This window comes from Vipera ursinii, assembly GCF_947247035.1.
Source record: "Vipera ursinii genome assembly, chromosome: 5".
NCBI classification, from domain to species: domain Eukaryota; kingdom Metazoa; phylum Chordata; class Lepidosauria; order Squamata; family Viperidae; genus Vipera; species Vipera ursinii.
The window spans coordinates 50,144,727-50,156,896 of NC_139518.1; the positions used below are offsets into that span (position 1 = coordinate 50,144,727).

General features: G+C 38.5%; 1 protein-coding gene across 1 annotated transcript in view; it reads right to left on the reverse strand.

The window, feature by feature from the left end:
- LOC310641653 (VPS10 domain-containing receptor SorCS1-like) overlaps positions 1-12,170 on the reverse strand; it is a gene marked incomplete at its 3' end in the record, with an annotated part of 432,565 nt that overhangs the window by 54,376 nt on the left and 366,019 nt on the right. Inside the window, 2 exon segments of the mRNA XM_083364890.1 lie at positions 727-898; positions 1,585-1,698. Of these exon segments, the coding sequence (XP_083221016.1) occupies positions 727-898; positions 1,585-1,698 (286 nt within the window).

Genomic DNA, 12,170 nt, shown 5'->3' on the forward strand with positions numbered 1-12,170 from the left:
CTATTGAAAAATATAAGAGAGGCAATGTGATATACCAGTTAAAGATTAGGACTGATGAGATCCATGAAAACTTCAAGAGCATAAATTTTGATGTGGGCCCATACATTGCAGATTTTACTTTATATTTAGCAACCCTAAAATTTACACATGTGTCCAAATAATTTTTGGTTGATTATTCCTCATATACTTTTTACTACTCAGTTGATAGACACTACATAAGATCCCTTGTCTACCTTATTGTAAGGCATCTTTCTTCCATTTAAGAAAGCTTTTTCCCCTTTTTCCTTCCTTAATTTTCCTATGGTGGCAATAAAGTAAACATGATTATCTGAAATAGTCAACGTTACAACACCACTTTAATTAATTTTTTTGGGACTGTGAACAAATACTACATACTGATTGCAAAATGAGATGTTCTAGGAACCCGTGCTTTACAAAAACGCTGTACATGATAATCTTGCCATTTGTTTTGCAACGTTAGCCCAGATATTCTTATTTCAAAATGTCAGTGAGGCAGAGGTACAAAGAGCAAACAAGATAGGCCATGGAAGAAAGAATCAAACCCTTTTTATAATAGGATGATAGACCAGATGTACAGCTCAAATTTGTCAAGTCACTAATCAGTTAAATCACACTGGTTAATTAATTCTGTTCAGTCCCATTCATTTTCTTCTAAATGATTCTGACTCAGAAACCCCAGTGGGAAACATGTTAAACAGACCATACCTCTTCCAGCTGTACCATGAAGGTAACATTATGCCCTTGTTCTGATGTCAGTGTGCCATCTGATGTGACAACCCGAAGTCCTCGCGGGGCTTTGCCAGGACACTGCTGCGGCTTGGCTGTGTACTGCTCACGCACACCGTCTGTGCAGTTATTAGACACAACCTTCCTGTACCTGTGAAAAGAAGAACAAAGAACCCTGAAGAGACAGGCTACAAGCTGCTTGTTTCTAATGATAGCTTCCTTTTCCAGACCATCACTGTCACATCTCAGATATTTAAAACCACTGAATCATGAAACAGTATAAATTGACTTGGTACAGAACTTTAGCCACATGTCATGCTCGGATATTGAGCAGAAGGACTAACACCTCAGTTACCAGAGTTAATGGCACTGGCAAATGTATACAGTGGTATTTTATCACAACAAAGTAGCAAGTAACATTTGTCACTTCTATGCTGGGCCAAAACTCACAAATGTGAGGGGATAAAGGAGTAAACTTTCAGTTTTATAACTCAATATATTCTTTTACCTGCTAAATGTTGTGATAGGAAATGTATAGGGTCATATCATAGACAATACTGATAAATCTTAATGGCTCTTCCCTATTTGTTGAGGAACAGATTAAACGCACCATTTTGGAAAATTTGAAAAGTGTTCTGATATTATTGTCATCAATAAAGGATAATTATACTTTCTATATTTTTTTCTAATAATCCTGACTCAGCTTTCTATTTTTAAGTAGTATTACTCAAGATACAAAGAAAACCATGGACTGGGGAATAATATGGTAATGGGTCAACACCATTAGATACAGTTGATAATCTTCACAAATAAAATTTTACAGCTTTGACTACTTACCCAGTGCTATTGAGATAACTTTGACCAAGACTGCAGTCTTTTGACAAAGACGATGGGTTATACCAAAAAGCTGGCAAACACTGGCCATTGCTGTGGCGCTCAAATCCATAATCACTAGTTGGGGAAGAAGAAACATTGCTTTGGTGGTATGTAAGTTGCCCATTGCAGTGGAAACATCTAAATTCACATATAAAACCATATGGATTTCTTTCAGATACATGCACTTACTACACATACAGATACACGTTTGGGCATACATCTTCCTATAAATTCCCCATGGCATCTGGCATTCATAAACCAAATTAGTCTTATTTCTGATCAAGAAACTATAATCTTCCATCTACAAGATCTTATTTTGACAACAACCTTAAGGTTGTCGAGTTTCTTACAATAGCTATGGTTTACAGAAAGCTACGGTTTACAATCTTCTGATTGTTTCAGACTTTTTTTGTTTTTGTTCTGAATTTTAAATTTTATATCTGTGTTTCATTGGTGTTTCTGAATTTTAAATTTTGAATTTCAGTTTTATTAGTCTGAGACAATCTATAAACAAGTTAAATAAGTAGAGGAGGGTGATCTTCCATCATTTTATGTTCACACCATCCAGTGAAATACAATGTGCTATAAGAGAATGACTAGCTCAGACATGTCAAACACAAGGCCCGGGGGCCGGATCCGGCCCGCGAAGTGGTTTCATGCGGCCCGTGAAGCCATCCTGGAAACAGTGAGGGAACGTCCCCCGCTGCCTTGGCCCTGGCCCAGAGACCCTCCTTCTGCCAGAGACCCCCAGATCTGTCCCACTCCTGCCCAGGCCCCGACAGGCACCCTTGATGCCAACGATGTAGAGCTGGCCACGCCCACCCAGTAGGCCACGCCCACCCTGGCCACACCCACCCAGCCCCCTGAGGGCAACCGCAATGCTGATGCGGCCCTCAATGAAATTGAGTTTGACACCCCTGGACTAGCTGAAGATTGCTGGTAACTATATAGGACTTGCACCAAGGTCTTTTTCATCATTCCAAACCTCTGCAAATAAGTATGTTAATTCCAGTGGACAAGTCTCTTTTTTTGCTGTGATTCTCTTGATATGCAGTTGTAACATTCTAAATTCTAAAACCAAGTTTCAGCAATTTAGCTTATGATGGTTTATTATAAATCAATAATGTCTTCAGAATGCTTTCTTGTTCTACTGTAGATGTCAGAAACTGTATATAGTTCATACATGAACAAGACATGTATACTAACTGATCAATTATCTCTGCAAAATAATCATCTATGATTGTGGAGAGGAGAACATTTCCTTTGTAGCAATAGTTTTTTTAAAAAAACCCTAGATTTTGTTTTCTTTCTTAAAAATATGTAATCTTCCTGAGTTTTTTCTGTAATATATTGATACTCAGAAGAAGGCTAACTGATTTCAAATGTAGGTGTACTTATTCAACTTTTCCAAGTTATTTTTGTATTCTTCCTGAAGAAACCAAAATATTATTTGATCATTAAATCAGCAATAAAACTCATTTTAATATGCTAGAAGAAAGCAAATATTCATACAGTAAATGAATGATGCTTTGTCTGGAATCTGATTGTCAACAAACTATAATGCTTGTATTACCAAACTCTCATGTATTAATATAATTAAAAAGTGATAACATTGAATCTGTATCAAAGGTTCAGGTATTTAGTTTTTTTAAAAAAGGCTACAAAATACATAATAACATAATACATAATAACAGAGAATGATTTCCTGTAACACAAGTGATTTATGCTTGTATGCTACCTGTGCTTTTCCTTTTTATATGGGACGGGGTTTTTCGTATTTCATCTGAATGTATGATTTATACTCATGTACCCTAGTGAACAATTTTATATTTTTAGGTAAACAGTAGCAAGGTTTAAGTCTTTCTGAGAGACTGCACAATTGTTTGATTGGGCTTGGATCTATTAAAAAGGGTAAACGTACAGTAGGCTGCATGTGTCAGCTGCCCATATTCATCTTCTTTGAAGCTTGCTAGCAACTGCCATAACCAGGGGGGAGAGGGCATTTGGGAGGGGAAGAATGCTGGAGGTGTGAAGGAATCTTGTGGGAAATTGGAGAGTATGGACACTGACAGGAACCAGAGGTGCTAAATAGAGTCAACCTCCCTTTAAGGACACTGGCTCTGGGAAAGGAATTTGCTCTGATGCTCTGATATCGGAATGGGACCTGATTGGACTACTCTCCAGGGGGGGGAGGTGTTGGACTTTGGGAATTTCTTCAGAGCTTGCCTCACTCACGCTGCATTGAACATCTCTAGTAAAAGTACCTTTCTCTAACACCTATGGAGTCAAGGGTTATTCTGTGGGTGCCCCGGATTTATGGAATCGTTTGCCGGTTGAGCTCCGGATGGCGCCCGACCTTTGCTCCTTCCGACGCGATCTGAAGACTTATTTGTTCGAACAAGCTGGCCTGGCCTGATGGGGGATGGGTTTGGATTTTATTGTTGTTTTAAATGTTTAACTTGGGCATCTCGTTTAATTCTTTCTTAACTTTTGTATTTTTGTATTTTTATATGTTTGCCCTGTTCACCGCCCTGAGTCCTTCGGGAGTCCTTTTATTTTTACAAATAAAATTATTATTATTATTATTATTATTATTATTATTATTATTATTATTATTATTATTATTATTATTATTATTATTATTCTTTCCTAGGGAGCAGATTGGGGCAGTCTGACAGCATGATTCAGCAAGAATAACAGCTTTCCCAGTTTTATATCACAGGTAGTCCTCAATTTACAATCATTCATTTAGCGATCATTCCAAGTTACACAGGAAAACTAAATGACTTATGAACGGTCCTCACGCTTAAGCCTGTCATAGTACCCTCAAGGTCACATGATCAAAGTCCAGACACTTGGCAACCAGCATGTATTTACAACATTTGCAGCATCCCATGTCTGCATGATTGCCATTTGCAACCTTCTTAGGTGGCTTCTGATAGGCAAAGTCAATGGGGGACCTGGACTCACTTAACAACCATGTGATTTACTTAACATCTGCAGTGATTTGCTTAGCAAAAACCCTGGCAAAAAAGGCATAAGATTGGGTGCAAGCCACTTAACATAGCATAAGCAATGGAAATTCTAGTTCCAATTTTGGTTATAAGTTGAGACTATCTGCATTAACTCCAGCACCATTGTCTACATACATATGTATAGATAACTCTCATGGCTTAGGACTCAGATACTGATTTGGAAGAAGTTTTCCAGCAAAATCTGTACAAGATCAGCCTCAGGTACAGTATTTCCCCACTTCTGGTGTCATTTTTTATTTTCACATAATCTGGTAAGAAGAAACATGTCTTGAGAATTGTCCATAAAGAGGAAAAGTTCAGATAGGTGGAGGGGGGGAGGAAGTCCACATCACCTATGCTACCATTGTGTTGCCTTTAGTAATCACCTACTCCTCTTTCTATAGATCTGGTCTTAAAGTACATGAATGTTTTTCCAACACGAAACCAGCTGAACATGTTAGGATATAAATGATATCAATTTGTATACCCGAATGGCAGTGTAAGAGCACACACAAACACACAAAGCTCAGGCTACTGAGAAATGTCACCAGCAGCTCCATTGCATCTCATTATAAAGGCATTAGTATCTTTTCCTCACCTTGCAGACCTGCAATCTAATGAATTTGTTGTTTCCTTTCTGTTGCACACAGAACACTGATGATAGTGACAAATTGCTGCCTACCTGTAAGCACAATGTACCTACCATCAACTGGAGCAGCAGAGGATGAAAATGACTGTTAAAATCCAAGCAGGGGAGTTGAGCACACCCAGAGAGGCTGGATTACATCCAAGCATCTGTTATTCTCAAGGCATATTTTGCTTTTCATTGTGTGACAGGTTGAAACCGACTATACATTATATGCCCTCTCTCTCTCTCTCTCTCTCTCTCTCTCTCTCTCTCTCTCTCTCTCTCTCTCTGAGAGAGTTTTTTTAGGCTTGTGATTTTAAATGAACATTGAACTCATAGGGAAAGGAGGCAGTTTTCACATCTTTGCATACTGTGTTCCCAGTGAAAATATCCTCATGTAGATCAATAGTCTACATTATATAGTAGCACCTTATGACTATATAATTAATTCCTGAAAAGTGTATCCCATACTAGGAATATTAGTACTGTAAACAACATTAGGGACGCGGTGGCTCAGTGGGTTAGGATGCTGAGCTTGTCGATCAGATGGTCGGCAGTTTGGTGGGTCGAATCCCGAGTGCCGCGTAACAGAGTGAGCGCCTGTTACTCGTCCCAGCTTCTGCCAACCTAGCAGTTCGAAAGCACATAAAAATGCAAGTAGAAAAATAGGGACCACTATGGTGGGAAGGTAACAGCGTTCCGTGCGCCTTTGGCATCTAGTCATGCCGGCCACATGACCACAGAGACGTCCTCAGACAAGCGCTGGCTCTTCAGCTTTGAAACGGAGATGAGCACCAGCCCCTAGAGTTGGAAACGACTAGCACGCATGTGCGGGGGAACCTTTACCTTTACCTAAACAATATTATGAATTTTGAATGGAGTTTCTTTAAGCTATCCCAACCAACTAATGAACATTTAAATTGGCATCCTTCCATTTGATTTTTTTTTCATATTCCAAGAAATGTTACACTGAGTTTCCTGCCAATCTCAGTTCCTAATCCCAAGTTAAGATTGTGTTCCCTTTTAAGGGAAACGTAATAATAATGTTCATAAATCACAGATATGTGGGCCTCTAATACACTACAGGTAGCTCTTAACTGCAGTCACATGATCACACTTGAGGCACTCAGCAACACAGCTGCATTTATGGCCATTTGCAGCATCCTGTGGTGATGTGACCTAAGTGACATGACATCTTTGCCAAAAAGCAGCACTTCTGGTTGTCAGCAAAATCACAGCATTTGTTTCATGGCTAACACACACAAAAATGCTTGTAAAATTGTGTCAGTCATTTGACTGATCCATTTTATCACTGTTATGACATGACCAAATTATGATACAAAGTCATGGTGGAGTTTTATTGGACACAGGGATATTAAGTCTTGCACAATTCAAGGATGTTGTTGAAAATTTTCTTGGCAACTACAGAGCACCAAATTACTTTCAGTTGGCTGACAAACTTTTTACTGCGTACAAGATCATGAAGTGGTACATGTCACTGAAGATTCATTTTCTGCATTCACTCTTGGGACTTTTTCCTGAAAATCTAGGTGCAGTTATTGACAAACTTGGTGAAAGTTTGGCACAATGGCAAAAGGGCATTAGGGCAATTGGATCCCTCAGTGCCGGCTGACTATTGTTGGATACTGCAATAGCACAAACAAAAATCATTTGCAGCAAAACATTTTTGGCCATGTTCAACTCATGCAGCAAGTCAGAAACATTGTGCGATTAAATACATTATAGACATTAAAAATCAATTCCATATTTCTCAAGATTATGAAATGATACTGATATTTAGCTTGAAGGGATCTATTATAATCACCAACAGTATTTCAGGAAGCAAAACCTTTGGGGAAAAAAATGTTGTCCAGTAAAATCAGTGACCGCCAATGATTGCTTGCAGAGCTAGATGGACTGCAATGCCCGGATATATCTTGGGTTGATGCAGCTTACCCATTAAATTTACTCAGTTTAGAAACAGATCTATGAAATTGGAGGGAAGCTGTTGGGAATGAGGGGAGGAAGGTAAAGAATGTGGGGGAGAAAATAAAACGGGTAAAAAAGGAGAGAACTGCAGAAATAAGAATCAGTGGAGTGACTAGGGGCAGACTGGGGAATGGAAATGAGCATGTGCAGATGTGGTGAAAGTTGAAAGATACAGGAGCAAACATGGAGAGGTGGGATGGAGCTTCTGACTGGAGCTTGAAGAAGAAGCTACAAAGAAATCAGCAAGGAATGGATGAATCAGAAGAAGAAAGTGAGGAGCAAATTAAAAAGAAAGAACATTATCTGCCTCAGTGTTCAGTGAAAACTAATTTACGTGTGGCCCTAACTGTATCTCGGCTGTTGATCAGGGTTATGTGTTTTGTTTGCTCTACTTGCACCTATCTGAAAAACCCAAGTAGAAAACATGGGAGGCTTTACAAGATCCATGCTCTTCAATAGGCTCTGCGAATAAGTGACCGACCATAAACTGAAAGTGGGAAGTTTGTTTAGGAATATGCATGTGGTTTTCCTTTCCCTCCCCCAATTTTTAATCCAAGCCAATAATATGTCACACAAATATGCATTTTAATATTAATTTTAAAAGAATGGGGAGATAAAACAAACGATCTGTATTAGAATGTAAGATTAGGCCTTAATGAAATTCTAATATTAGAGGATATAAGTAGCTCAGGGTTGAACCGCTGAATCCTTGTTTCTCTCTTGGTTTGCTTGCAGATATTTCTTTACTCCGATTGATATCATCATCAGTGCTGATGAGTGTGGGGTTTGCTCCCACTCCCACTCTGCCAGTATATGTGGAGTATAATTTTCTCCTTGGTAATTCCTTGATTAGGGTATTGCTTCCTGCTTGATTGTTTGTCTGTCTAGTATAATCCCAGCTTATCTGTGTGTTTATGTAGAAAAGAATGTACTCTTGACTTTTTGTTTCCTTCTTAGTTTTTTATTGCCTCTTCTGAACAGTGTGTAAATATCATTTATTTCTATGTGTTCAAAGATGACTAATTTGTCTGAATGTCAAGATTCCAGGAATTCCTTGGTATTTTTGGATTTACCTTGGTGTAGGATGTTCAGTTTCCCATCTGAAATTGTGCTTGAGTATGGCATGTGCTGTGAGATGACAGAGTTTTCACTGTGTATTCTGGCAGCTAGTTGGTATTCATGGATGGGCTCTGCTAATTTTCTGCCTATCTGTCCTGCATAGTGGCTGATACAGTCCTTACACTGTATGTTATATAGATGGGTCCTGTCTCTCTCTCTCCCCCACTCCCCTTTCTGGGATTATTGGGACTTTGGTCTTAATGAAATCTTTTAGGATCACCATGCATCCTATTGTTTTACCTGAATTTTTTTTTACCTAATTATTAAATTAGAAATAAAACTTTCTTTCTTGTTGAAGAACACTGGTGTAGTAAAGATAGAGACAGGGAGAAATATTTTCAAGTTGTGTTTTAATGTGAACCAACTTAATTTGTTCCCGCAGAATTACACTGTCCTCTGGATCACAATTATCCATTTATTCAGCACTCCTCCAAACCCTATAACACAGTTATCTGATGAAAAAAAAATACTTCAGAGGTGGATGTCATGGAAAATTGCATTAAAAGTGACTACATTAGGGAAAATAGAATATACACAGAATGATCGCAGCAGCAGCAACAAAATGATAATGGTGATGTATTAGTTTGCTAATCTAGACCTAGCTTTTTTCTTAAAAAACAAAAAAACAAAATACTTGATCTTGTTGCTGGAATGATCCCATTCAAGCTGGAATAAAGCCCATGAAAATCTGTCAAAGAAATGCTTTAATAACACATATGTCACTGTATAATCCATTTATTGCTAAAATAAATAGGGGTTGGTTTCTAGGCAGTTGCTAGGAAATATTATTCCTGGGATTAAGTGCACCATTTCCATTGAGATATTCATTCATGAAACACTATTGCCCCCTGGCTGTGAAAAGTGGACAATGCATACAAATCATATAGTTTTGCATTGAGTTACTTTCTTTCCTGTTCTTTTAACTGTAACATGCAATTGTTTCAAGCACAGTTCAGGTATTACTTATTCTGTTGTCACAGGAAATATGCAAATTTTCCCAGAATTTGTGACAAATCAAACATGATTTTTTAAACAGTTTTTTTTTTAAAAAAATAGAATTTAAATAATTTTCTTTAAAAGCTAAAAAACAGCATAAAACTTTGTTCTAGGTGATTTCGATTTTGTGCTGATATAAGAAAAAGAAGCTAGTGTGAGAAACAAGACTGAATGCCTTTGGGTCCATGAAGCTTCAAGTTCTGGGAGTTCAACTACCTTACTTATGGATAGAGTTACACTATGCCAGACTGATCCAGTCCACAACTTTGGGGTTCTCCTGGAGTTGCGACTCCTGCTGAAAAAGCAAGCAGCAGTTGGGCTAGGAGAATCTTTCTACAACTTTGTGTTATGCATCAGTTGTGGTCTTTCTGGGATCAGGAGTCACTGCACTCAGTCATTCAAGCCCTGGTAATCTCACTTTTGGACTACTGCAATGTGCTCTACAAGGGGCTACTCTTGAAGAACATTCAGAAGGTTCAGGTGCGCAGAGAGTGGCAGCGCAGGCAGTTCTCAGTAGCCCTAGGGTGCCAATGTTACACCACTGCTTCGTAATCTGCATTAGCTGGCGGTTTGCTTCCAGATACAATTCACAGTGTAAAACCCAGCATGGCATGGGTCCAGGTTATTTGAGGAACTGTCTCACCCCAATTGTCTGATCTGCCCTACCTGTGCTGGCAGAGGAGGCATGCTATAGGTCCTATCAGTAAAGGAATTTTGGCTGGCAGGGTCCAAGAAAAAGGCTCTCTCTGTTGTGACTCCTGCCCTTTGGAACATCTTATACTCCAAGGTGAGATCGATTCCCACTCTTTTGACCTTCTGTAAGGGCCTGAAGAACCAGCTCTGCCAGATAGCTTGTGGCCCCAATAAGGGGGGGGGCATTAGATTGGAAGTGGTTGAATTAAGAGGCAATCCCACCTCACTCTCTCACTCATCCTGCTCCCTCCTCCCCCATCTTTTAACTAAAATTTTACCTTTGACTGTAATTCTATTTTTACCATTTTAGAAATCTATAATTTATGATTTTAATGCTTTTAATGCTGTAAGGCTTCCAGAACTTCGTTGAAATATGATGGAAGGCAAATAAATCTAATAAGTAAAATAAATAAATATGATTAACAGAAAACAACATTGGAAAGGACTTGGAAGTATCCTAGTCCAACCGTGTGATCAAGAAGGAGACCCTATGCCATTCCAAACGAATGGATGTCTAACTTAGGACTGCATTTTTATTTTAGGTACCATCTATTCTATACCCAGGCATTTGTCTTTTCTTGGTTAAGTGTAAAACCTCACTTTTCTCACCACTGAATTGTTTTTGTTGGGATAGGGGCAGCAATCAACTCTGTCAAGATCCTCCTAGATCTTGAGCCTATCTTCTGAAGTGTTGGCTATTTCCCACCCAGCTTGGGGTCATCTGCAAATTTGATGAGTTCCTCTTCTATCTCCTCATCTAAATTGTTTATGAAGATGTTGAAGAGTACTGGACCCTTATGAGAAAGAACCTTAGATACCCCACTCCATGTAGTTCTGTTAAGACATGTTGAGTGTAGTGGTCCAGCAATTACATATTAAGCTAGTTATGATATCTAAGCCATTTTGTTTCTATCTTACTAAGTAGTAGGTTATGGTCTACTTTGTCAAATGTCTAATGAAGCCCAAGAATACTATGTCCACAGCATTTCACTGATCCACTAATTTAGTCACTCTTTCAAGGAATGCAATAAGATTTGTCTGGCATGCTCTGTTTTTGACAAATCCAAGTTGACTTCTAGTAATAACTTTGCTTGCTTCTATGTGTTCACAGATTTGTTGCTTAATTAGCTTTTTCAGGATCTTTCCAGGTGTTAATATCAGGCTGATTGGTCTGTAATTTCCTGGATCCATTTTTTCCCCTTTTTTGAAGATGGGAATCATGCCAGCTGTTTTCCAATCCTCTAATAGTTCCCCAGTGCTCCAGGATGTTTGAAAGATATGGTTCAATGGTTCCAGGATCACATCTACCATCTTGTTCAGTATTCTGAGCTGTAATCCATCTGGTCCTGGTGATTTGAATTTGTCTAGAGTGGATAGGCGTTAAATTGGACTGCTTAATTTTGAACCGATTTATTGATAAATATTTGTTAAGATGGGCTAAGAAATTTTACATTCCAGTCTTCTTGAATTCTGATTTTTAATTAGCAGAAATTTAGTTCCTGTCCCTCCCTCAGGTGCAGCATAACCCCAAAGATTCAGATGACCTTTTGGCCTCAGTAAGGTCACAAAAACCTGGCCTTTCCCAGAATGAGGCTCTCTGTAATGATTGGAAATTGAATGACTATAGTTGGCATTTGTTACATTATATTTTCATTTGTGTTATTTTTAACCTTGTTAGATTTGGTTCTGGCTTTAATACTATGTTAGTTGCTCAGATTTGCAGTTTGCGAGTTGAGCAACTATGAAAACTGATTAAATGAATAAACAAATAAATAAATAAACTGTAGCTTTCCAGAATGTTCAATTCTTACTGTATGCTTAATTATGTTCTCATAGCTTGTCACTGATATTATAAAACATTGCAGAGCAAACAGGATTTAGGAACTGAATGTAGAAAGCATGGAGAGTAAGGAGTTATATTTATAAGAAAGGCTGCAGTGAAACTAACTATGTTAAATCAGATTACAGTATTTATATAAATGGGAGACCTGTAGGGTGGAAAGCCTGTAATTGCATTTAGCTGAATTAAGTTGCAGTTACCCTGTAGCACCTTTTTGGACAGCCATGGAAAGGTTAGAGCTTGATATTCTCTTAATGCTGTCCTTTTT